The sequence below is a fragment of the Myotis yumanensis genome, unplaced genomic scaffold, assembly GCF_028538775.1.
Source record: "Myotis yumanensis isolate MYYU_CA2020_CCGP unplaced genomic scaffold, mMyoYum1.0.hap1 SCAF_16, whole genome shotgun sequence".
In the NCBI taxonomy this organism is placed as follows: domain Eukaryota; kingdom Metazoa; phylum Chordata; class Mammalia; order Chiroptera; family Vespertilionidae; genus Myotis; species Myotis yumanensis.
The window spans coordinates 1,949,595-1,976,251 of NW_027223767.1; the positions used below are offsets into that span (position 1 = coordinate 1,949,595).

A 26,657-nucleotide genomic window follows, 5' to 3' on the forward strand; every position below is an offset into this window, starting at 1 on the left:
GAGCTGAGCCCTCTTAAGAGCAGGTGACAATCTCCATGAGGCAGACTGGAAAGAGTCAGGGGTGGTAGGAGAGTCAGACCCTGCTGTATTCCCAGATACCATAGGGCAGCCGTTCTCAACCTTCTGGCCCTTTGAATACAGTTCCTCATGTGACCCAACCATAAAATTATTTTCGTTGCTACTTCATAACTGTAATGTTGCTACTGTTATGAATCGTCATGTAAATATCTGATATGCAGGATGGTCTTAGGCGACCCCTGTGAAAGGCTCGTTCGACCGCCAAAGGGGTCGCGACCCACAGGTTGAGAACCGCTGCCCTAGGGGTACCACACTGGGCCCCCCTACCTGACCCAAGACCCAGAAAGATAGAAACTCCAGGTAGCTGTGAGGAGATCCAGAGCAGAGGGGACCAAGCCCCACAGCCTACCATGGAGTGAGAACAATACAGGAAAAATGACTGGGTGGCATGGGAGCCTGAGACAGTCAACTGGTGAAGGTTTGGGATCACGGATGGGTGCAGCAGGATGCACCATATCTGTGTGCTGAAAAGTAACCAAAAGGACCTTATTGCTGCCCCTATGTGGGACGGGGTTGGACACAGCCAGGTTCCAATGTCCACACACTCCCCACTCTGGTCTTCCCCTGCCCAGGGCCCACAGACTCTTCAGAAGATCTTGGCTTGGTAGTTAAAGGCCCAGGCTGCGGACCCAGAAAGGCCTGTGTTCAAATTCCACATCTGTGTGCTGATTAGCTGTGTGGCCTTTTGCAAGTGACCTGGCAGAGGGCTTAAGTACAGTGCCCGGGTCCCAGGTGTCCAGAATTCCCCATTACACAGATCCTACTGTCCTGGCCTTGCCAAGTCACTGCACAACAACCTCCACCTCCCGGCAGGGACTGGTCGGATCCTGTTTACAGATGCAGAAACTGAAGTGCAGACTCAGGGTCAGCAATACCCTCTGCTTAACACACATGACTTTACTTCATCCTCACAACTGCCATGAGGCGGGCACTAATGCTATTCCCATTTCACAGACCAGAAGACTGAGGTTCAGAAAGAAAAGTCACTTGCCCAGGGTCATACAGCCTGTCAGGTCAAAATTCAAATCCAGCCCGAGCCGGTTCGGCTCAATGGATAGAGTTGGCCTGCGGACCAAAGGGTCCCGGGTTCTATTCCATTCAAGGGCACATACCGCGGTTGTAGGCTCCTCCCTGGCCCCGGCCGCGCAGGAGGCAACCAATCGATGTTTCTCTCGCATTGATGTTTTTCTGTCTTTCCCTCTCGCTAAAAAAAATCAATGGAAAAATATCCTTGGTGAGGATTAAAAAATAACAAAAGCACAAATCCAGAGTCCAGTGCTCTTGCCCTGACAAGCTGTGGGCAGGGACGACACACTGGCTGGAAACAAAATGACCAGAGAGTTGAGGGTGCAGGCAGATGCAGAGGCCAGACGGGAAACCTACGATGCGTTTCATTCCCATGAGAATCCGGTTAGGCTGCAGGAAGACGTGAACCGCGCCTGGAACAGCTTGGGTCCCGGCCCGGAGGCGTGACTGGTATGTCTGCAGACCCGGCAGGTCAGGGCGGCTGGGGCTGTGTTCACGGGAAGGGTCTTCCCCGGAGGCCTGAGCGCCAAGCAGAGCGGACGAACTTCATCCTGGGAGGCCGAGCAGAAGCCACTGCCGTGGGCCGCCCCCGCGCACGCCCAGTCGCCACCCTCTGCTCACTCGGGGCTCCCGGCCGGACCACAGAGCTTCAGACTTCTCAATCGTCTCCGGTAATATAGTCCTGCCTTACCCGCGAGCCTACTCGTCCTCTTGAGTTTCCTTCTGCCGTTCCCGGAAGAGCGGCCCTCAGTCCCAGCTCCAGCTCCAAGCAAGAAGCTAAGCCAATCCCGGAGCGTCCCGCGGTTGCGCACGCACCGAAGCCTCACGTACGTGACTCGGGGAACGTTCGCTACTGGCGGCAGCGGTGGCTGCGAGGGAGAGAGGGGCAGTGAGGCGCCCCGTCAGTGCGTCCAGATTCTGCGAACATCGTGGTTCGGTTTAGAGCTGGAAATTGGTGCTCTTGGCCGGGCAGTTCAGAAGTTTCCTTTAGCGTCTGAGGGCTTTTTTTCCGGTCGGATCCCCATTCAGGCACCTACTCAGACACCCATTCATCTTTCAGGGGTCCTCATAGCCCTCCCTGCCGCTAATTGACGGATACAGTAGCCAAGGCGACCGCCTGATTGACAGGCAGGATTACCAACCAACTTCCGGAAGCTCCCCTCTGGGTCCGCCCGGCGCGTGGCCGGGGGCCCGTGAAAGAAGTGAAAGAACCAAAAGGGACGGTAACCCGACAACCTACTCCTAGGTTGTTGGCGATTTCCCGGAGATTGCGCGCTGGGGGCTGAGGCGTTTTTCGGACAGGCGAACGATGCCGTGACGCAGCATAGCGATAGCGTTGGCAGTGTGAGCGCACCCCTGTGGAGGGAGCCCTTCGGTGTTCTTTGAAAGTGCTCCCTCGGAGTCCTAGCGTGGGGGAGGGGTGGCGGCCGACCAGCGGTTCCCCGTCTGCGCTTGCGCCTGCACCTCTGCTGACCCGGCCCGCTCGCTCGCGCAAGTCCGCTGCGCGCGGAGCCGCGGTGGCCGGCAGCACTGCGCGTGCGCGTTGAAGAGCTTGTTGAGGAGCGGCGCTGGCGGACGTCGGGCGAGCGGCGCGTGACGTCGTGAGGAGCGCTTTAAAGTGCGGGCTGGGCCGGGCGTCTGAGGGTCTAGCCGGGAGTCGAGCCGATTCTTCGCAGCGGCCCTCCGCGGCATGAGGCGCTGCTGGCGCCCCTGCCCCCCGGGACGTGGAGAAGGTGGAGGAGGAGGAAGCTCCATAGCCGCCACCGCTGCATGACTCGCCGCCCCTGAGGTTCGACCCAGCGCCTGGCCCTCAACTCCCCCAGCCGGGTCCTCGTATGGGGACCTGGCGCTGAGGACCCCCTGCCCTCCGGGGGCCCCGGGCCGCGTCCCCCGAGAGCCATGCCCGGCCGTCCCGGCCGCCCCGAAGGACCCTAGAGCAGCGTCGCGGGGCCATGGCGGCCGCCAGCGGTTACACGGACCTGCGTGAAAAGCTTAAGTCCATGACGTCCCGGGACAACTATAAGGCGGGCAGCCGGGAGGCAGCGGCGGCTGCGGCCGCCGCCGTGGCCGCCGCCGCTGCCGCCGCCGCCGCCGCCGAGCCTTACCCGCTGCCCGGGGCCAAACGCAAGTACCAGGAAGACTCGGACCCCGAACGCAGCGACTACGAGGAGCAGCAGCTGCAGAAGGAGGAGGAGGCGCGAAAGGTGAAGAGCGGCATCCGCCAGATGCGCCTCTTCAGCCAGGACGAGTGCGCCAAGATCGAGGCCCGCATCGACGAGGTGGTGTCCCGCGCCGAGAAGGGCCTGTACAACGAGCACACGGTGGACCGGGCTCCACTGCGCAACAAGTACTTCTTCGGCGAGGGCTACACGTATGGCGCCCAGCTGCAGAAGCGCGGGCCGGGCCAGGAGCGCCTCTACCCGCCGGGCGACGTGGACGAGATCCCCGAGTGGGTCCACCAGCTGGTGATCCAGAAGCTGGTAGAGCACCGCGTCATCCCCGAGGGCTTCGTCAACAGCGCCGTCATCAACGACTACCAGCCCGGGGGCTGCATCGTGTCCCACGTGGACCCCATCCACATCTTCGAGCGCCCGATCGTGTCTGTGTCCTTCTTTAGCGACTCCGCGCTCTGCTTCGGCTGCAAGTTCCAGTTCAAGCCTATCCGAGTGTCGGAACCTGTGCTTTCCTTGCCGGTGCGCAGGGGGAGCGTGACTGTGCTCAGGTAACCCACCTGGGAGGAGGGGCGGCCCTGCTGCTGTAACTGCCTACCCTGACCCAGGAGGCAGCGGCCACTAGGCGCCCGCACTTTAGTTCTGACCTACTCCTGTCTTTCATACTTGTAGTAAGAAAGTAGGGACGGGTCTGGGAACCATCTAGAATTCTGTGTCCGGAGGGTAGGTGTGACGTGATCACGGACTGACTGAGAGTTAATCTATAGGCATCTTTCCAGAAGGCTAAAATAATTAGCAATCTCTTTTCCTTTGTGATTTTAGCAAGTTTTTATTCTGGGCCTCCGTTTTCAAGTTTATGTGTTTTTTAAAAAATGAGTTGAACTTACCATTTCGAAATCTTCCCAACTGTGCCATTCATGGTTTCCTTAACAGAGAAAGTAAACTATTTATGAATTTCTTAACAGAAAATACAGGGAAGGTCCCTGGAGCATATTTAATTGATACACATTCTCCATTCCCAAGAAGGGCAGTGACTTCCCTGGAATTAATTGAACAGAGTTGTGGTTGGGCCAGGAATAGAGTGCAGCCCACATTTAAAATTCAGTCCCTGTTGGGTGCAGTAGACCATCGGTCCTTCGTAAGAATGTGTTTACCTGTTACCAGGAATAAATGAAACAAAGCAGGTCTCTACCTGGAATTTGGTCTTATAGTTATGTCAGTAGCAGGACTTAGGTTCTTGGCCTATTTTGGGCCCCAAATTCTGCTGAGAATTAGTCAGTGCCCTGGCCCCCAGAGGAGACTGCCGGCTGGAACACCTTTGCTGTTTATATGAAGCAGAACATTATCTGGAAGCTGCCTCCTTCAGCCTTGAAACAAGTAAATCTAGCAATGTATTTCAGTAATCCCCAAAACCTCCTAGGAGGTCTAGACTCCAGCTGTTCAGAGAGGCTTGGTTGACCATCAAATTCTAGTACAGCATCAGGACACTCCAGTTTTGTTGTGAGCAGTTTAACCTCTGAAGTGTAATCAGTGCTGTAGCCCACAGTCATGGGGAGAAGCAGGGTCGGTGGAGCCCTCTGAATATCATGAGCAGGTCATCTAATTTGAGTTGAACAGCTGAGGCTGATTCCATACCTGGGATGGCAGCAGAGCCTTGTGATCCTGAAGGCCTCCTGGTGGGAAATTTGGGGAAGTCAGTGGCAGTAGAAGCAGTACTTTGGCTTCCTTATGTATCAGTGGCCCCTTTGTCAATTGGGCTTCTGGCTTCTCAGCCCTACACATGGTGCTCCCAGATGGGTGTCTTAGCAGAGCCCTTTAGGGTGGGATTTCAGGGCACACCCTCCAAGTGGCTTGCTGTGGAAGACAGCTTGGTGTCTGACTCCATTGAAGGGTACTAGGTTCTGAGAGGACTTCATACAAGGGCCATTTGGTCTCTTAATGGGATATCAGTTTTCCACATAGTCACAGGGGGTTGTCATCAGAAGGTCTAACAGTAGTCGGTTGTGTATTGAGATCACAAGGGACAGTTTGTGACTTTGAGAATCCCCCCACCCCTATACACATGCATACCCCTTTATTGAAGAACAGAAGTTTCAGGTTCTGAAAATGCAGGTCTGGGAACACTTTGTAAAGTATATGTTTGTCTGACCGCTATGCTGTACACCTGAAACCAATACAAAATAATACTGAAAGTAAACTGTAATTGAAAGATAAAAATGTTTTTTAAATGCCAGTCTGTTAGTGATTGGCAATGGGATTGCATCATCAGGAAAATTATCTTCATCTTTTCTTCAAAATAGTAAAGTCCTAAAGGTTTCAAGTCCCTTCCCTGGCTGTGGAGTTAGTGTAGGAGGCTCAGCATGTCCTGAAAAGTGCTGCCCCAGGCTTTGAATCCAGCTCTCATTTGGGATCTTGTGGGCAGTCTCTGAGCTTGCTGTCCTATTTGTAAAGCCTAGTAGAATTAAGTGTCGTGATTTTGTGCGTGACATAGGGCCTGGCGCTTAAATGGGTGCTTGCTTTTGTGCACACCCATTTAATGCGTCCCTGCTCTCTCTGGAGAAGCGGATAGGGATTTGATAGAGCCTAAAACATGCCTTTTCCCTTCATGGAATTCACAGACCAGTGGAGACTGCAGACAGTTACAGCCCAGGAAGGCAACTGCAGGAGTGCATTAAACGGGGGGAGAAGGGACATTTTAACCCACTCTGGAGTGTTGGAAGTTTGGGGGAGGAAGTAAGCTGGAACTTGAAGGGTGACTAGGAGTTAGCTAAGCAAACTCTTTTGGCAGCAGTAGCAGGGAATAGGTAAGGGGCATAGGTAGGTGCTAACTTGAGGCAGATGAAGTTTATTATTAGCTCTCATATCCGACCTGGACCTGAAGTAGATTCTGGTGCGGCATGCCTTGGTAAAATAGCAGTACTGTTGACATTTTGGGTGGGCTAATTCTTTGTTGTGCTGGGGCTATCCTGTATATTGTAGAATGTTTAGCAGCATCCCTGGCCTCTATCCACTAGATGCCACTATCACCTATGACAGTACAAAAATGTCTCCAGATATTGCCAAATGTCCCTTGTGGGGCAAAATCATCCTCAGTGGAGAGCCATTGTTCCAGGGTTCTGAACACTCCCACTTATTTAAATCTTATAGCACCTGCCCACTTAGCACTCTCAGCTTACTTGGTATGCAGGTGGGTGAACACCTGCCAGCTTGTGGTTCTTTTCAAATCTTGCTCGGTTCTAGCTCAGTGGTTCTCAACCTGTGGGTCGCGACCCCTTTGGCAGTCGAACGACCCTTTCACTGGGGTCGCCTAAGACCATCCTGCATACCAGATATTTACACGATGATTCATAACAGTAGCAACGAAAATAATTTTATGGTTGGGTCACAACATGAGGAACTGTATTTAAAGGGCCAGAAGGTTGAGAACCACTGTTCTAGCTGGTAAAAAGGTGATGCTTTCTTTCACTTCCTAGTATGTATCCCATCCCAGTGGTGAGAAGTTGTAAGGCTGCCATTGGAAGGGAATGGCTGATGAAGAGTGGTTCTCTGTAGTTGGGGAAGGTTTGTAGTAATTCTCATTTGACTCAGACTTCAGTTGCTGGTGGCAGCGGTGTCTGTACCTGTTCAAGGCAACATGGCGGGAATACACTTTTATATTTAACTAGAGGCCTGGGTGGGATCCCTCAGACTGGCTTGCGGGGATCGGGCCGAAACCCACTCTCTGACATCCCCCAAGGGGTCCTGGATTGCGAGAGCATGGTTCTCGGGTGATGCACCCTGGAATTGGGCTCCCTCCTCTCTGGTTCTGGGTGTTGTGTCACCCGAAAACTGCAGCTGCCAAGTCACCACAGCTCCACAGCTCCTGCATTGAGCACCTGCCCCCTGGTGGTCAGTGCATGCCATAGCTACCAGTTGGAGCATCTGCCCCCTGGTGGTCAGTGCACGTTCATAGCTACCGGTCGGACAGTTACTTAGGCTTTTATATATAGAGATAGTTGTCAGCATGGATATTAGTGTGTGGCACACATTGACTCAGCAGTGTCCAACTGTGGGCATAGAGCAAGGCCTCACAGACCCTTCTGGAATAGCTTCAGACTTCTTTCCAAACCCCGTTAGCGGTTGTTTTTTCCCTTTCCCATGATGGGCTTGGGTGGACCCTCTCTTAATGCTGTTCTCTAGGGAACTAAATATATTTCACCTCCTCTTCATACCACATTCCTCTCCTATTCCTTGAATGGGCAGATTAAAACATATTTCAGTTGGATTAATTAGAATGACTACCTCAGCCTAATTGCTTACTTGCTGCTACTTTTAATCATTGCTGCATGGTCAGTGGTTGTGGTGGCCATGTGCCCGGAGACCCAGGCCTTAGCCATCTGTCTGGAAATGACTATCTCACCCAGCCATGGGATAGGAAGAGGGGAGCTCAGCCTGTGACTTCTAGTAAATAGTTGATAATGGGGTGGAGTGGGCACCCCTGTCAGTTCTGGGCTAAGGGCTGATCTTGTTCAGCGGGTTGAAAGCAAAATTTAGGTTTCTGGCTTAAAATAGTTGGGAAAGTAGGGCATATAGGTCTGGGCCACATCTCTTGTGTGGAATCTTTCAATTCCATGGGAGGGGAAGGAACCTCAGGATCAAGTCAGGGCTGTGCATTCTTAGGAGGCACTCTGGGCCAGGGGAGTTGGCTGACCTTGGTTCTGCCAGGCCTGACAAGAAGGCAGAGGGCAGTGAAGGAAAGGAAGCTCGTAGGCAAGCTATGGTCTTAATCTTGGAGCTCAGAGCAAGCAGAAAATAAATAGGCCATAAAAATTGCAGGGTTGAATGGGCATTTTCAGCTGGGCAGTTGTGTGCAATTGTTGCTGAGGTATTGCTGAGGCTAGTGAAGCCCCAAGGAGAGATTGGATCCTGTCACCAGGAAACATAGTGGGCTTTCTTCCTAGCCCTCATTACCTACTCTCCTATCCAAAATAAAAAGCAAAAGCCAGTGTAGCACACTGAAACCAGGAGTTGAATTATAGTTCCAGAGTCACCACCTTAGCTGTTGACCTTGAGCAAGTTACTTAACCTCTCTGGGCCTTAGTTTTTCCTCTGCCAGATAGGGCTGTTAATACCATAGGGTTGTTATCGAAGATTGAATCTCTTTCACAGTATGGAATGCTTGAAGTTTAGGTAAAGTGTCTCTGGAGATGAGCTGATGAGCTGCCTTCTCTGCTCAGCTACTCCATCTATACCTTGGTGTATACAGAATTGGGGCTCAGAGAAGGTTGACCTTCTTTATAGGAAGCTTTCCTACAAATTAGGCAATGTGTCTTCTTAGAGGTTTACCCAGGTGGCTGACCTGCTACCCCCGAAAAACCTAAGCTTCTCAGCCATGCAAAGATCATTGGATGCTGCCCAGAGCAGGTGACACCAGCCAGAGGGAGGCTGTCACAAGGCCAATATCTTGGCCAGTCCCTCCACCTCTGGTTTTATCCTGCGCCAGGCAGGGCACAGAGTAGAAGGGGAATCGTGGCCATTTTGGAAACGTGCCTTAACAACTCAGTCTCCAAGACTGTCCCCTAGAGGAGAAGTGTACAGTCCCTTATCATTGAGTTTTTCAGATTTCTCATTTATCCTGCACCTAATCCTCTGAGGAATGACTTGCTGTTTTGCAGATGTAGAAACAGGCTTCAAAGCAGTAAAAAAGTTGAGCTCAACACACACGTCATTGTGTCCACCGTATGCAGAGATGAGTAAGAACTTTGCAAAGCTTTGTCTTGTAGGGAAGATATTTTCCATAAGGCTGCATGTAGTAGTAGAGAGGCGTGGGTGGGCAGTGAGGGGAACCCAGCCCTGGGGAGTTGAGGGGTCACTCTAATGCACAAAGCTAGTGGATGACAGAGCCAGGCTCTCTGAGTCTTGATGCTTGCAGCATACTACTCACTGCTGCTTGAGGGGGCTCAACCCAGGCAGGCTGATCAGCATGAGGTATTTCTTCCTTTCTCTTCTCTATGAAAACAAAAGAGCAGGAGGCACTGGACTTTGCTTTATGCCCAGGGTAAAGCTGGACCCAGGCATATTAAGTTTCAAGTTGGCAGACTAGGACTTGCAAACAGGTTCTCTTATGACAAGTAGGTTCCTTAGTAGTAAGTAACTTGCCCTCGTGGTCTCTGCTGGACACTTTCTGCTGAAGGTTGGCCAGACGAGTGTCCCTTGATCAGGACTTTGAGCCTCCCGCTCCCAGCAGAGCCCAATACTCTGAGAAGGGCTTAGTACATGGTGTCACAACTGCCAGGAAGTTCCAGAAGACCAGTGCTAATGAGCTTTTCAGGAGGGTCAGTGCCATGGTCATTTCTGTAGGCCTCTGTAGTCCTACCTCCTCACTAGTTCTGAGGCCTGGGCTCTGTGGCTTGTTTTACATTCTAGAGCCTTTGGGACATGGGGACAGTCAGGATTTGGCAAACATCTGGATTTTCTCCAGAACTATATTAAGGGAATGGTTCCTTGTTGGAGATGGGAAGTCAAGTCCCTTGGTATAGTGCCTGCAGTAAAGTCAAGCAGATGGAAAACACTTGTTAACAGTAGGAAAGGCTGCCTGTAGCCAGTACTGCAGATTTAGGCCATAGAAATGTGCCTTGAGAACCTTTGGGGAATTGGATTTAGCTCTTTGAGGAAGTCCTGTGTTTACATGGGACTGTCTTGCAGCCCAGATCTGCACTTCCCCAGTGTGGAGTGCAAGAACGTAGGAGGGGACCTCGCCCTGGGAATAGGGCCCAGGAGGCCTCTGCTGCTGGCAGATCCCTGCATGGGGAGCCTGGATCATGTCTTCTTGGTAAGGAATCTACCCCAGGTTCTGGCTTGCCCCAGGGTGGTCCAGGGCCCTCTGGTTTGTGTCAAATGTTTAGTCAATGGGAGTGGGGTGCCATGCTCTCAATGAGGGCATGTGATGGGGCTTGGGAAGCTGAGTTTGCTTCCAGAATATCAATAGGAACGATGTTAGCTGTGAAGAGGACAGTCATCTACATTTATTGGTCGGTGAGAGTTTTAAAAATCATGTGTCTGATGAAAACAGGAATTTGAGTGTCACAGCTGTCTTCAAGATTTTGGATTCCCCCAAATGGAGGTTTTTTTAAAGCTTTTATTTTTCAAGTAGACAGATCCTCTTTGTGAACATTGCAGTCAGTGCTGTCAGCGTTTAACTTGGATTCCTCTGCAAGCCAAAGGGTGAGGGACAGGGAGAGAAGGAGGAGGAGGAGATACTTGTCTTGTCACCAAGGTCTGGCCTGAGTCACTCCAACTGTCTCCAAAGTGACAAAGGTGTACCCTTTCGGTGGCCCTTGAAAAGAAGGGCTCCTCGCTTGTACAGGGGGATTCCTGCTTTGGCTTCTGCCTTAAGGCTCTTCTTTGCCTCATCTCAGGTCTTCCTTGCATGGTTTCAGAACAGAAATGTTATTTACCTCTCAAATAATGGGGCCCAAGCGGCAGTAAGACCTGGGCCATATTTTTCCTCCTTTTCCCCCCAGGAACCTTGGTTGTCTGATTACTCTTCATGCTCACTTGCTCTGTGTTTTTTTTTTCAGTGGATATGCTGCTGATGAAATCACTCACTGCATACGGCCTCAGGACATCAAGGAGCGAAGAGCAGTCATCATCCTCAGGAAGTAAGTGCTCTGGTCTGGCACCTGCTTGCCTGCCTGTCTGAAGATCTAGGTTTGGGTTGCCTTAGAACTCGGCTCCTTTGTATCAATGTCATGGCAGCGTAAAACCTGAGAGAAGGAAAAGGCTTGTAAGGTCTGGGGGGTTTTGTGTGTTTTTATTTATTGACTAGAGGTCCGATGCACAAAATTCCTGCAAGAGTAGGCCTTCCTTCCCCTGGCTGCTGGCACCAGCTTCCCTCTGGCACCCGGGACCCGGGCTTCCTCACAGCCCGGCTTTGTCCGGAAGGTCGTCTGGAAGGACGTCCAGTCTAATTAGCATATTACACTTTTACAATTACAGATTTTTAGAGAGAGAAACATGCACTTGTTTTTACATTTATTTATACATTCATTGGTTGGTTCTTGTATGTGCCCTGCCTTGCGATTGACCTTGGCATATCAGGACGATGCTCCACCAAGCTACCTGGCCAGGGCAGGTCTGTTTTTTTTTAATTCTGTGAGGATAAAGTTGTTGTATCTCTTCTTCATCAGCAAATTAAGTTCTGTGGCTATTTAACTAGTGATTTTATTTTTTTTTATTTTTTATTTTTTTAATGTATTTTATTGATTTTTTACAGAGAGGAAGGGAGAGAGAGATAGAGAGTTAGAAACATCGATGAGAGAGAAACATCGACCAGCTGCCTCCTGCACATCTCCCACTGGGGATGTGCCCGCAACCCAGGTACATGCCCTTGACGGGAATCGAACCTGGGACCTTTCAGTCTGCAGGCTGACGCTCTATCCACTGAGCCAAACCGGTTTCGGCTTAACTAGTGATTTTAGTTAGGACTGAGCAAAAGCCCATGCTCTCGGTGTTTATGGGAACAGTCTTTTTTTTTTTTTTAATTTTTATTTATTTATTTTTTTATTTTAATAATATTTATTTCTTAAAGTATTACAAAGAGTATTACATATGTCTCCTTTTTTCCCCCCCTTGACAATCCCCCCGCCCCTACGCCCGCCCCCCCCGCCCCGTGTCTTGTGTCCATTGGTTAATCTTATATGCATGCATATAAGTCCTTCAGTTGGTCTCTTAATCCCCCCCCCCCAACCTTCCCCAGGCTTCCCACTGTAGTTTAACATTCTGTTATGGGAACAGTCTTAAGATAAGATTTGGGGAACACTTTTCCAGAACCTCCCCTTTTCCCCACTTCCTTGGTTCTGATTTGTCATGTGTTTCTGTTGATTATTTTTAGACTGTGCCTTAGCAGCCTGCTTTTAAAATGTCCGTGTTTTCACTTTGGGAAGGAGCAGAGAGTGAGGAAAGGAAACGAAGGTGGGAGGTTAGGCTGCAGTGTTCAGCAGGTGCATAACTTGGGCCTGGCTGTTCCTCTTCTCTGGCCAGGGAGTCAGGAGTGTACTGACCAATACTGCCAAAACTAGCCTGACCTGCAGTTCTTTCTGCTCATGGGGTGAATGGACTGAGCCAAGCAGACACTGGGTCAAGATAAACTTGCCTTTAGAATGGAATCCTGAGGGGCAAGGTAATTGTCCAAGATCAGATAAGACATCAGTGAGCAGAGCAGGACTGGTGCTTAGACCCAAGCTGGCGCAGGATGTCCTTAAAGGTTGCCATCTTTTTTGTTGTTGTCAATCCTCCCGACAATATTTTTTTCCATTGATTTTTAGAGAGAGTGGAAAGAAGTCGGGGGAGGGAGAGAGAAACATTGATGTGAGAGAGAGACATCGATTGGTTACCTCCCACATGCACCCCAACCAGGGCTAGGGATTAAACCTGCATCCCAGGTACGTGCCCTTGACTGGGAACCAAACCCATGACCCTTTGGTCCATGGGCCAATGCTCTAATCACCTAGAAACACCAGCCAGGGCTTTTTAAAAAATTTTTTTAATATTCTTTAGAACAGTTTCAGATTTACAGAAAATAGTGAAAATAGTACTAAGAGGTCCCATGTACCAAGCACCCCATGCCCCCCTATTTGTTAACATATTATGTCAATGTGGTATTTGTATTACAATAAAAAAATTAATATAGATCCAGGATTCTTAATTAAAGTCCATATTTTATTTAGATTTCCTTAGTTTTTTCCTAATGTACTTTTGTTCTAGGATTCCACATTACATTTAGTTGTCATCTCACCTTAGACTACTTGGCGGTGACTGTTTCTCAGATTTGCCTTACATATGATAGCATTGATAGTCAGGTATTTTATATAATGTTTTTCAATTGGGATTTGTCTCATGTTTTCCTCATGGTTAGACTGGGGTTATAGGTTTTGAAGAGGAAGACCACAGAGGAATAAAGCACCACTCTCCTCAGTGTTGTGTCCAGGGCACAGGACCTTGATATTGAGCTTGATCACCTGGCTGAGGCGGTGTTAATCAGATTTCTGCATGCTAAAGTTATACTATTTCCCTCTGTCCATACTGTCTCCTTAGGAGAGAGGTCACTGTGTGTAGCACACGCTTAAAGAGTGGGGAGTTAGCTCTCTTCTGTAAGGGGGAGTAGCCCCACAAAGTACTTGGAATTCTGAACAGGAATTGTTTCTTCTCCCCTACTTGTTTATGTCTTTACTAGAGGCCCGATGCACGAAATTCGTGCAAGGGGCTTGGCCTTCACAGCTGCGGCAGCTTGCCTCGGCCCTCACAGCCCTGGCTTTGTCCAGAAGGTCATCTGGAAGGACTTTCCGGAAGGACGTCCAGAAGGTTGTTCGGCTGTCCAGTCTAATTAGCATATTATGCTTTTATTATTATAGATTCAATCATTTACTTATTGGTATGGATTTATGGGTAGTTATTTTATGCTCAGCTTGTTCTAGGTTTTGCCTTTAAGTCCTTATTTCTGACTTAACCTTTTTTTTTTTTTAACTTCAGTCAATAACTTTGGTATCTTGACCCTTTGGGCCTAGAACTTCAGAATAATGTGATGAAGTCTCTTTGGTGTGGTTCTGCCACTTCATCAAGTCAAAACTGTGAGTCTGTGTTTTATCATATGTAGAATGGAGATGATTTAGACCTATGGTGCAGGTAGAGTACGAGGCATATTTGGGAGCTCCAGACACGGGTCAGCTTGGCAGCTGGCAGCCTCTCTGTTCTAGCCAAAAGAATGTTCCCAGAATTCATCAGAAGAAGGGTTTTTATCTGCCTTTCTACTTTCTTTTCCTGTGGTTCCCAGCACAGGCCAAAACCCAGAATCTGGAAGTGATGGAGTCCAGAGCCTACCCTTTCTGGCCTCTCCAGTCGTTTCTTCTCAGTCTATACTTGACACTTTCCAAGTGCAGCCAGGGACAAGTGGTCTGCCCAGAACGAACTACAAAGGAACTCCTAGAGTGATACAGCACCAGAGCAGAACTTTTCAGGTGTTCCCGCCAAGCTTCTCAAAATAGGTTATCTCAGAAATCTTCACTGGAGGTGCAAATGGAGGTGGCCATAGCCAGAGCATCAGCTGTTTCCTGCTTTTTGTAAATTTATTTTTTTTAGTTTTTAAAATATATTTTTATTGATTTCAGAGAGGAGGGGAGAGGGAGAGAGAGAAACATCAATAATGAGAGAGAATCATTGATTGGCTGCCTCCTGCACAGCCCACACTGGGAATAGAGCCCACAACCTGGGCATGTGCCCTGACTGGGAATCGAACCCTGATTCATAGGTCGATCCTCAACTACTGAGCCGCATAGGTCGGGCTGTTTCCTTCTTGAATGGTGTCTCCCATACCTGGCTGCCTGGGATGACTAAGTTAGATACTCCTTGTAGAACTATTTGTCTATACTCTTACCAGTTCCTCCAAGAAGCTCTTTAGCGAGCTGGGCCCCTGGCAGTAGTCTGACCTCAGATAATGGCTATTGTAGGTGACTGAGGGTCTTTGACCTTCTGACTTGAGTGGTCCCAAGAGCCAGCCAGGTACTAGGCTGGAGGGCAGACACACAGCTTTTGGTGTGAGAGGGCTGAAGAGTGGGAAAGTGCTCCCCAGCTTCCCCAGGCAGCTGAGGCACAGGCATCTCTGTTTTAGAATAAAATTCAAAATCCTTGTTGGTCTCTGCCTATCCATCCATCCAGCCTAATCTCTTCTACTCCTCACTTATGTTACAGTGCCTGCTTTTCCTAGTATGGTCCTTGGACTTCTGTCCTGGGCTCTTACAACAGTGTGGTCTCTGTTGGGAATGCTTTCCCATATAACACTTTCAGCTTCTGACCTACACCCTACCCTCCAAATGGTCCACATTCACACACTGAACGTTGGTTAACCTAGCCATCCTTCAAGGCTCAGATGTTGGTTGTTTTGACATGCAGGGAGCATTATATACACACATGTGGCCCTCTTATACCCTTCCTGCTTAAATTGTCACAGCCAGTACACTTAGCATTGTGAATTTCCAAATCTGCTTTCTGTAGGGACAGGGAGAGCCTTATCCATCTGGGGCTCAGCATGAGGCCTGGCTCAGAGGAAGACAGTTCAGGCTGAAGAGGAGCAGCTCCAGAGTAGTTGTAGGGGCTTGTCTTGGAAAAGGACAAGCTGGTGACAAGATGAAAAGGGGAGCATCCTGGCCCAGGCATTTCCCAGACATCAGGGATATGGCCTTAGTGGGGCACCTGGCTAACTTGATGTCTTTTGTGAAGTCATGTTTAAATGAGTAGAATTTGGGCATTGAGCTGGCCCTACTCATAGGCAGAGGGGTATAGCCAGTCTGTCTCCCCACTAAGTTCAGGAAAAGATTACACAGACTGCTGAGCAAAGGCCTAGGGCAGTGGTTCTCAACCTTCCTAATGCCGCGACCCTCTAATACAGTTCCTCATGTTGTGGTGACCCCTAACCATAAAATTATTTTCGTTGCTACTTCATAACTGTAATTTTGCTACTGTTATGAATCGTAATGTAAATATCTGATATGCAGGATGTATTTTCATTGTTACAAATTGAACATAAAGCATAGTGATTAATCACAAAAACAATATGTAATTATATATGTGTTTTCTGATGGTCTTAGGCGACCCCTGTGAAAGGGTCGTTCGACCCCCAAAGGGGTCGCGACCCACAGGTTGAGAACCGCTGACCTAGGGCCTCTGTCACTGGCTCAGGTCAGTCAGCTGGAATGGTCTTTCTTAGGGCCTTATGGGGAGGAAATGGAGGGGTGGCTGCCAAGTGCTTTCTGGCTCAACAAAACGCAGCTCCTTTGAATATGGGTGATGCTGAGTCATCATGCACGTGGTGCCATCATTTCTCACAGGGAGGACTGGGATGTTGGGGTGACCTGAGAGCTTCTGTAGGAGGAATCTTTGGGCTGCAGCTTAGCTTTATAATACTAGTATGTTTGGGGGCACTACCAGTAAATGGCTGAGTGAGGCCTAGAACCTGGCTCTCCTGGTGCTGAGTCTTGTGGTCCTTTGGTGGATGGCACAGTGGCACACCCCACGTACGCCCTGCTCCTGCCCTAGTGTGTCACTGGGGTGTATGCTATGATTTTAAGAAACAAACTCACATACAGAAGGGCTTTCTTGCTTCTGCTATGCAAGTAGAGAGCTGATTGATGAGAGTGTTTTACGTGAGAAGGGGGCTGCTCTACAGAGAGTGGGTTGCAGGCTGGTCAGCTCTTCAGCATCCCCCAGTTTCCCTGAATGTCTCTGTTTCCCAGTCCACTGAGGGCAAGCTGCCCAGCATGCATCTTTGTCAGTCATTGGTACCCCAGGCGGGAAGCTGACCTAACCGTCATGAAGGTACAGTTAAAGTTTTAAATTACTGCTTAGAGGATGAAGCGGCTCATCAATTTCTAGGGTATAGCAATTCATCAGGGCAGGTGGTAGTGGTGTCCCATTTTTTTCCATGATTCTCTGGTGTGCAGTCTTCTGTAGGACCTTGTGCGCTGCCCCAGGCCACGCACTCACCTACTAGGTGCTAGGCATCGGGTAGAGCGCTGCCTGCACGTTAATTCTCCGAGTAGAGTGTGAATGCTGGGAAGGGGTCAGATCGGAAGTGAACTGCCTCCGGTGATCTAGCAAGTTTGGAATGATCTTTGACGGGGAATTCCTGACTTGGAAACATTAAGCATCTACCATGCACAAGGCACCCAAGGCAACTTAGGTCCCTTAGTGGTTGGTATGTGATAGGTGGGCATTTTGCATGCCAGTGCAGCACAAGCTGAATGAGTACTGTTCTAGAAGCACAGAGTGTGTTCCCTGGATATAAATACCTGGGGGAGCAGGTATTTATATCCAGCACCAGCCAGGTGGCTCAGTTGGTGGGAACAGGTTCGATTCCTAGTCAGGGCACATATCTAAGTTGCAGGTTCAATCCCGGGTCAGGGCATGTACAGGAGACAACGCATCGGTGTTTCTCTCTCTCCCGGCCCCTTTCTCTTGCTCTAAAAAAATTTCAATAAAAACATCCTTGGGTGAGGGTTAAAAAAAAAATTATATCCAGCTTGGTAGGTTTGGGGAGGGTGTTTAAGAAAGGCTTGAGAGCACGCCCATGCCTTTCTTCCCTCTCAGGTGTATCTCCTGAACCTGTTTCCAAGGCCCTTTTCTCTGATTTTCCATGAACCAGAGCACCCCCGCATGGCTCACTTCTTTCCTGTAACATTTTTGAGAGCCAATGTAGCTCTGCCCAGGCTTTCCTGTTGCTTCTTATAACCTAAGCTCTTCCTCATTTCACTGTCTCTAGCTTTAATAAACGTATTCTCAAAATTTAAAAAGCTTGGTGATCTGGCCCCTGTGCTAGACACTGCTTGTTAGGCAGAAATGATAAGCACAAAGTCAGGAAGTTTAGAGGACCTCTGTAGCTGAGGGGTGATATGGGGGAAGGAGGCCTTGGATCAACACTTGATCTCAGGAGAGAGCTCTGGACTCTCATGGACTTCTAGTTGGTGACCAGGGCATCCAATCCATTAGTCTTCAGGAATCCTGAGGCTTGTATACAAGACTTTATTCCTGCACGGGGTGCTCTACAATTCACTACATAAAGTGGCTCAGGGAATACACTTTCCTGTCAAATGGTGCTCATCTCAGAGTAGGCTGAAGCTGGAAGAAGCAGCTTGAGTATCATTTGCCAAGTGTTAACCAAGGCTGGTATGAGCTGGGCTCTGTGCCAGTACCAGGAAAGGGGTCTCTTCTCATTCCCTTGTCCTTTGGGGAAAGGCAGACATTTAGCACTTCACCAAGGAGTGGCCTGGAAGGCTTTCCAGAGACATGCTACCTGAAGGTGGTCAAGGATGTGTGGGCTTCACACAAGCACAGAAGAGGCTTAGGGGCAAAGACAGTTCAGGCAGAAGAGATGCTCTTTACAGAGGCTTGAAGTCGGGACTCTGAGGTAGCCCATTCTGGAACACAGAGTAGAGATGGGTTGGAGCAATTGATACAATCTAAGATCGTCAGAAAAGACTTCGTGCTGTGCAGAGAAATCTGGAGGTGCTGGGGAGCTGCTGAAGCATGTGAGCAGTGGGGCGAGGGATTTGCAGGCGAGAAATTGTCTGGAGGAGGCTGAGCTAAATGGCTTATTTGGTCATTCAGGTCAAGGGGTCTCAGGGGTCAAGGGAGACCCTCCCTGAAAGCTCTAGTGTGAGGCTGTGTGTGTGGATGAGCTGAAGGGAGACTGGAAGGCACACTCAGCTTTGCCCCTGAGGGATGGGGATGAGGAGACAGCTTTTGGCCAGGCCTGAGACATCATCCCCCTGAGACTCCTGCCATCACTTCTGTCTTCACAATTCTTGTCTCTTGTGCCAAGGGTTAGCCCACCTTTCTTCTCTGGTCCAATGAGTGTGTGTCCACATGCATACACCCTACCCATTGGTCACTCAGTAGACAAGGGCGTACTCACATATGCCCACCACATTGCTTCCTGCCTCCCTTGGGAAAGCCAGGCTTTATAGCACAAAAGGGTGCTTGGTGAGGGTGGAGCCAGAAGTTGGAGTGGTTGGCAGCAGACCCTGAAGTTCAGACTGGTGGTGGTGGTCTGTCTGCACTGCCCTGTTCTGCTGCAGTGATGCAAACCCACCTGGGCTTCAGAAGCCATCGTAGGGTTGTAGCTGTGTGACATAGGCAAGTGACTTGGTCTCCAGTTCAGCATTGCTTCCCACCTTTGCAGTGGGTATAAGCCTCCCTAGCAGCTTCTCTGGAGGATTCCGAGTGATAAAGGAACAGAGTCAACTCCCCATCCCCTCAGGTCACGTGGTAATGTGTTACATTAATGCTGTCATCCTCCCTTTGTTCTGGCTTCCCCTATACCAGTGGTTCTCAACCTTCCTAATGCCTCGACCCTTTAATACAGTTCCTCATGTTGTGGTGACCCCAACCATAAAATTATTTTCGTGGCTACTTCATAACTGTAATTTTGCTACTATTATGAATCGTAATGTAAATATTTGATATGCAGGATGTATTTTCATTGTTACAAATTGAACATAATTAAAGCATAGTGATTAATCACAAAAACAATATGTAATTATATATGTGTTTTCTGATGGTCTTAGGCGACCCCTGTGAAAGGGTCGTTCGACCCCCAAAGGGGTCTCGACCCACAGGTTGAGAACCGCTGCCCTATACCGAGGCTCAGTCCCTGCCTTGTTAATCCTCGCTTCATGTGCCTGTGGTGCCTTGCTGTGACTGGGGGATGCTGACTCAGATCTATGATGCAGGTCTTCGTTCCTGTTGCCACCTGAGGGGGCCCAGACCTTACTGCTAGAACTGGGCTTTCTTACTCCAAATCTGTGGCTTTGCACACTGAACCTTAAAGGGCCTGGCCTGCTCCCTGGCCTTTGAAGAGGGGTTTGGTCTGAAGTTAAGCTGCTGGTGGGCTCTCAGCTTGGAATCTGGATCTAGCCTGGCTTCCTGCAGCTTTGTGGCTTTTTGGATGTGGAGGGAGGGCAAGAGCTTCTCCAGCGTTTCTGAGATGTACCGTAACAGCCCCAGGGGATGGGTTGGGAGCCCTTTGGCGCCCCAAAGCTTATACTGTCCCCAAAATGAGTACATGATTCTGGACTCTGGTAGGGCCACTTCCGATTATCCCTCCTCTGAGGGCTGCCCCGTGATAACAACAGAACAGTCATGTGCGGAGAACAGTACCCTTTCCTCACTTAGGCAGCTAGAGAGCAGCAGAGCCAGTCCAGGTCCCTGTCCTGTCTCTCCAGTCTCAGCTGGTTGTAACTTTCTTCCCAGCTTCTCCAGCAGTCCTAGAACCCTAGTGAGGGGCCACCACCACTGTGCCCGGGCTGCCCAGGCAGGCCACTCAGCTAGTAAGCAGCTTTAGGGCGGGGCAAACCGGGACTTGGCCTGTGCCAGCGTGGCAGGATGTGCTTGTGTTTTCTGGCCCCCGAGGTGTGTAGTTTGGGCTCTCCTCGTGGTGGCTCTGCTGCTCTCTTGCCATCTGTCACTAATCCAAGGAAACAACTCCAGGGAGGTAGGCCCTGCCCACCAGGGCTTTCTGTATCAGGGGCTTTTCTGCCCTGAGTGTGTGGTCCCTGGCACCTGTGGCATCTTAGTGTAGGATTAGTTTAGTGGTGCCAAAAGGAATGTTCCTCCATGAGGCTTCAGACCCTTGGAGTCCTTGCAGTCAAGCTTAATGGCTAATGTCTTGTTTGGTCTTATCTCTGCTGCTTGGACTTCTCAGCATAGGGATATGAGGTCTGGCCCGATAAAGAGGGCTTCGGGGCTCAGGTGATTCTAATTCCCACCTTCATGTCTGGGTGTTGCCCAGCACTATCTCTTCCTGGTGCTTCTCTAAAGAATCCTAGGACTTATCTTTGGTTTCTAGACTCTCAGAACTAAAAGAGGCCTTAGAGCCTGTCACATTTCCTTCTTTGCTCAGATGGGGAAACTGAGGCCCAGAGAGGGATGGTGATCAGGGCTGGATTTTCTCTTGCTATTCAGTCCTCCTTCCCTGAGCCCAGAATGGAGGCTGAGGCTGGAGAAGCTGTGCTCCTCTGGCCTCTGCCTCTGTGAGGCCAAAGCAAAGGGGCAGGGACCAGTTATGTTGCCTTCCTACCCGCTCGTTTGAGCCTGAGGGCGTCAGAACGTGTGTTCCGAGCTAGAAGGTGCCCCTGCTGCTCTTAGGAGAAGACCGCTGCCCAGGTTCAGAGCCCTGTGACTCTTGCCTGGCTGGCTTGGAGTCTCACCTAGGCTTAATCCCAGGGGTCCTCAAACTTTTTAAACAGGGGGCCAGTTCACTGTCCCTCAGACCGTTGGAGGGCCGGACTATAGTTTAAAAAAAACTATGAACAAATTCCTATGCACACTGCACATATCTTATTTTGAAGTAAAAAAACAAAACGGGAACAAATACAATATTTGTATTTGCATGTGGCCTGCGGGCCGTAGTTTGAGGACCCCTGCTTAAACCTTTCTCCAAGACTTCCCGGACACGTGACTTACTATTCTGACCCATCTATTTACAGCAGGCCAGCCAGTAGGGGTAGGGGGAGCTGCAAAGACTGGGTGCAGTTGTTACCAAGAATGCCAGGCAGACTAGGGTAAGGCAGCCTCTGATCCTAGCCCCCCTTCCTCTCAGTAATTTTGTGAGGATGTCTTTTGAGTCTTGCCCTGATCACAGCACTTTTTTCCTCAGAACCAAATTACTACTTTGTGCCCAGCAGCCTATGGGAAATTGCCTTTGGGGCCTTCTGCCAGTTATGCACCAATGACCCCCCATCCCAGGCCTCTCTCCTCTCTCCTGTACCAGCCTGACTTGCCAGCCTTCTCTGTACCGTGCAAGGAGCCTTGGGCTTCTTTGAGGTTTCCCTACTCTGGTTTCAGATCACTGCCCTGATACCTCCCTGCCCAGCTTCTCCAACCCCTCTTCCTTGACTCTACTTGCATCTTCTTCCTTTACTAGGTAGGCATTGTATTCCTTGAAATTCACACCCGGTGCTCGGTGAGAACTTGCCTTCAAAAGCCCTTGGCCTGGTCAGTATCCTGGAATAAACAGAAGCTGCCAGGTGGCTGTGGTGGGGTGAGAGCCAAGTACATGAATGTGGAGTTGGGCCTGGGCTCTCCTGGCTCTGCCACAGCCTCCGTCCCTGAGTGAGAGTGGGGGAACTCTTACTCTGTTCCCCTCCAGCCCTTCCATAGGCCTGGCCAGGACCTTCCTGCCTGGTATTTAGGCAAGGCTGAAGTTGTCTATTGGAGTATGTTGGTGCCCACCAGAGGGCTCTCAGTCCTCTGGCAGGTGGAAATGTCCAGAGAACCTCTGGGCCTGAGGCTGCTTCATCCAACTCAGAGAGTGCCCTGGGATCTTTTCCCTGGGGCAGCCGATTTCTGTCATGGAAGTCTTCATACGGAAGTATTCTTGTTCCCTGCTCCTAAGCCTGAACTTAAGAAGTGTCTTTGGGCCGAAACCGGTTTGGCTCAGTGGATAGAGCGTCGGCCTGCGGACTGGAAGGTCCCAGGTTCGATTCCGGTCAAGGGCATGTACCTTGGTTGTGGGCACATCCCCAGTAGGAGATGTGCAGGAGGCAGCTGATTGATGTTTCTCTCTCATCGATGTTTCTAACTCTCTATCTCTCTCCCTTCCTCTCTGTAAAAAATCAATAAAATATATTTAAAAAAAAAAAGAAGTGTCTTTGGAAGTCAGCCAGACCAATCCTTAGTTGAACCACAAGAGACAGAGGCACAGGGCCTCCCCACTCAGCCTGCCTGGAGAGAGAATTGGTGTGCTAGGATCCATACCCCCTCCAGAGGCCCCATGATGACCCGATGCCTATTTCTTTTGCAGGACTAGATTAGACGCACCCCGGTTGGAGACCAAGTCCCTGAGCAGCTCCGTGTTACCACCCAGCTATGCTTCAGATCGCCTGTCAGGAAACAACAGGGACCCTGCTCTGAAACCCAAGCGGTCTCACCGCAAGGCAGACCCCGACGCTGCTCACAGGTACTCAGCCTCGGACCCTCAACAAGGCTAGCAAAGCAGCCCCATGGCCTAGCTTCAGGGTGAGATGGATAGGGAAGCGCCTGGGATAGGTGGTTAGGAGCCTGGCATTGCCCACATTTCTCAAGCTTTATGTCTAGTTCCCCTGGGCTGGTGGCATTGGTGCCATTCACACTTAACCCCTGATTGCCTGTATCCTCAGAGAGAAGAGGTTAGGCCCAGACTCTGACAAGTGGGAATGCTTCATGGCCTGCCCGTGATTTCCCTTTTCCAGTCCACCCAGACAAGCACTCTTGTGGCTTATACCTAAATGTGAAAGCTTGGGACTCAGAAGCTAGTGGGCCAGACCCATTTCAGAAGGATTGGAGATGGTTCCTGAGGAAGTACTGTTTAAGCTAAGACCAAACAGATGAGGAAGACCTGTGGGCAGGGCAATGTAGGCAGGAGATACTCATGGGCTAAAACACTGAGGCAGGAAGAACTTGGTGGTTTCAGGGGCTAGTGGGGTTGGTGGGCAGAGAGAAAGGGGGAGTAAGTGGGGGATTAAGAAGTGGAGGGAGATGGCAGGACTGTGCAGGGTGTTAGGCTGTAATAGGGAGGGCCTTTTTCTATCAAAACGGCAGTCCTCGGGCACCAGATTCAGAGCCATGCAGACCCCACAGGGTACTTAGGAAGTGTCTCAACGAGTAGGAGTGACCACTAGCACTTAGTGGACAGGGAAACAATGCCATTGCTTCTGCCAATACAGCCCTCTGGGAGAATGGTGGTGAGTCATCCTGCAAATGAGGGTCAGAGCTTGGTGCAGAGGTGGGAGGCCCTGCGGCCATGCCAGCCTCTTTGTAACCGCTCCCACCCTGCCCCTTGCAGGCCTAGGATCCTGGAGATGGACAAGGAAGAGAACCGACGCTCAGTGCTGCTGCCCACACACCGGCGGAGGGGGAGCTTCAGCTCTGAGAACTACTGGCGCAAGTCCTATGAGTCGGAGGACTGCTCAGAGGCCGCGGGCAGCCCCACCCGAAAGGTGAAGATGCGGAGGCACTGAGGCCCACTGCATCCTCTCGGGAACTCTGGTTAATCCTCACGTAGCCACCCCGTTTTTGTTTCATTTTGAGGGGTTTTGTTTGTTTTTTGTTTGTTTGTTTGGACCCTTTTATTTTTCCTTGGTTTGTTGCCTGTTGAGGCTAAAGAACAGAATTGGTTCCTGGTTTTCCTCTTGGATGGAAAGGCTGACAGCTCACTCTGGAGTGGCTAGTAGAGGAACGCGGGGCAACCATCATCAAGTGGGGCTGTGTCAGGCTGGTTTTATTTAAAAGCAACAAAATGTTTTGGTTAAGAAAATTCTTGTTTTGCTTTATATGTAAATTTTCTCAGTGTTGTGAATGAAGTTGTCCTTGTAAACCCCGCCCCCCTCCGCCCCCACTCCCCATGTTTAAGCTGGGCTGAGGTCTCCTAGGCCTTGCTGTCCTACCTGTCACCTGCTCTCCAGGCTCTGGAAAGTCACACAAACACCTTCTTCCTCTTGCTGCAGAATCATTCAGGATGACTGAGCAGGCGCTTTAATAGTGCCAGCCCCTGCACCCCAGAGCTATTGGCCGAGCCCAGGGCTTCCTCCGTGCCCACCGGCCTGCTTTGCGTACAGGTCCCTGGCTGCAGCGGTCCTGACCTCTTGCCAAGAGCATACCTCTGCTGGATTGCTCCTTTCAGGCATATGCGTGTGATTGTATGGAACAGTTAGACAGGCCGTGTTGGGGCAGTTTTAGAAATTTTTTCTAGCTAGAAGGACTAGTGTCCTTCCAAGTCTAGCATTTGGGGTATGGAAAATTGTTGTGGTGTGAGCAGGATTTTTGTTTAGATTTTCCCCCCCCCCTTTGGTCTCGTTCTTTTCCTTTCCCTTTCCTTTCGTCTACATTGGCCAGTTTGGGCCTTCTCCCCATGTCACCCCCATAGAAAGGTGTCTGCCCCTCTGCCTGCCTGCAGCACACATCCAAGGCCAGAGCCCAGGTCTGCAGACTGGGTTAGTGTCTCTTCCGCCTTGGGGCATGGGAGCTGGGGAAGGGACTTTTAAAAAATAGTAATAAGAGGGGGAAAAGTAGTCTTTGGCAGTTTCCACCTCCTCAGATTCTCGAGGGCTGTGAGGTTTTGCTGGTCTAGATTTGTTAGAAATGTTTTAGGCCTGAGAGCAGATTGCCCACGTTGCCACCACTATGGGGAGGACCTTGGTTATAGAGTCCTAGGTCTGGGGCTGCAGAAATTGGGGGCAGCCACCATTAGGAAGCCCTTCTCAGGGCCAGAACTCCTTTGCCAGCGTAGATCCTCAAGCTGGAACTGCATAACTAAGGCAGTTGCATTTTTTTTTACAGCTCCCCGTCCCCCCTCAATGATTTGTAGTTGTGTGTGCAGCACTTTGCCCTGATATGTGTGCTCTACAATAAAAACCAAATCTAATATATTTTGAAACAGTTGTCTGATGCTATCATAAAAGAGGGCTTGCCTTTGGTGCTTCCTTCATCCTTCATTTTCTCTTTAAACTCTGAACGGGGGGTTGGTGGTGAGCAGAGTTTATTGTCCACTAGGGCTCCAGAGGAGATGACCAATCGCTGACACGGGCCCAGGGGCTGAAGGTGGACTGGACTTCTGCTTTTTCTCCCACTCCCAGGAGCCAGGATCCTACCCTGCTGAGTTCTGGAAGCTCCTCTTCCTAGGGGTGATCAGAGGATGTGTGCTAGGGAAGCAAGGGCAGCATGAGCAAAGACAGGGGGAGGGCCTGGTCTTTGTAGAAGACACACAAGTGGTTTTGCTCATTAAACAAGTAACTGAGTTCTTATATTCTGAGCAATCCCACACTGTGGCCCCAATAGTGAGCAAAACTATCCTGGTCCTTGCCTTCAGAATTCATACCAGTAGAGTTGTGGCATATGGACACAGGCAGACATTTTGGGATGGAGTGGGATTGGGGCCCAGAGGGTTTTAGTACCTCCAGATCCCAGACCTGGCTCCCAGGTTCTGGTTAGGGGCTTTGGCCTAGAGTCTTCTTCATTTGCTTCCAGTGCCCAGAGCCAGTCTGCTTGGCCAAATTCTTATTGTGGAAACCAGAGGGAAAGTCCAGATCCAACAATTGTCCAGCCAGGGCTCATTCCTGCAAATCGGTAACAGATCTGGCCAGTTGGGCCTACAGGGGTCAGCCACTGGCTGCAGACTGGGCCCTGGATGCCCCAGAGAGGAGGCATTGGAGCCGAGAGGGAAAGTGACTTGCCAAAGGTGAGCTAGACTAGAGTATACATGTAGAGGTGCGCACCCACCCCTCTATGCCTGGGCTCCTGATTAGGAGCATGGAATGGGGGCTCACATGGAAAGCTGGGAACTGAGAGGGCTCTTCTGAGGCTGTGACAAAGCCAGACCCTGGTTCTTCCTAGTCCCTGGGTGAAAGAGGGCCTTGTCCCTGCAGGATTGAGGGACAGGAGAACATAGAGAAAGAGGGTCCCGCCCTAGCAGATCCTGCTGTGTCCTTGGCATTAGTCTCTGTACCTGTACAATGGCTCCATGGCACCCCATCTCTTGGACTGTGATAATCACTTGAGCAGTCCCCAAGCCTGCAGAGACCTTAAGGGAATGGGAGATCCCATACCTGACTCCTTGAATCTGACTGTTCCCAGCCATCTTCTGGGGCACCAGCTGTTTGGGCCAGCTGCTATGTCCCATCAGTCTGCCCCCAGCCCGGTCTTGTACACAGTAGGTGCTCTAACAACATCTGGCACCAGTACTGCCCACCTGGGGAGCCCATCTCATTCCTCCGACCCTGTTGTGTGGTGGGGGAAACTTAGGTCCAAAGTCATGTTCATTCAAAAAATATTTGAGTGTCCTATTGTGTACCAAGCTCTGTGCTGGGTGTTGAGGATACA

At 50.4% G+C, this 26,657-nt stretch overlaps 1 protein-coding gene across 1 annotated transcript; it reads left to right on the forward strand.

Annotated features, from left to right (window-relative positions):
* The first annotated feature begins 1,931 nt into the window (after positions 1-1,931).
* On the forward strand, positions 1,932-25,215 carry ALKBH5 (alkB homolog 5, RNA demethylase). The gene is made up of 4 exons (XM_070394793.1): positions 1,932-3,826; positions 10,835-10,915; positions 22,606-22,761; positions 23,626-25,215. Exons 1-4 carry the CDS (start codon positions 3,057-3,059, stop codon positions 23,798-23,800), a joined length of 1,182 nt encoding a protein of 393 aa, XP_070250894.1. The 5' UTR covers positions 1,932-3,056; the 3' UTR covers positions 23,801-25,215.
* Positions 25,216-26,657: the final 1,442 nt, after the last annotated feature.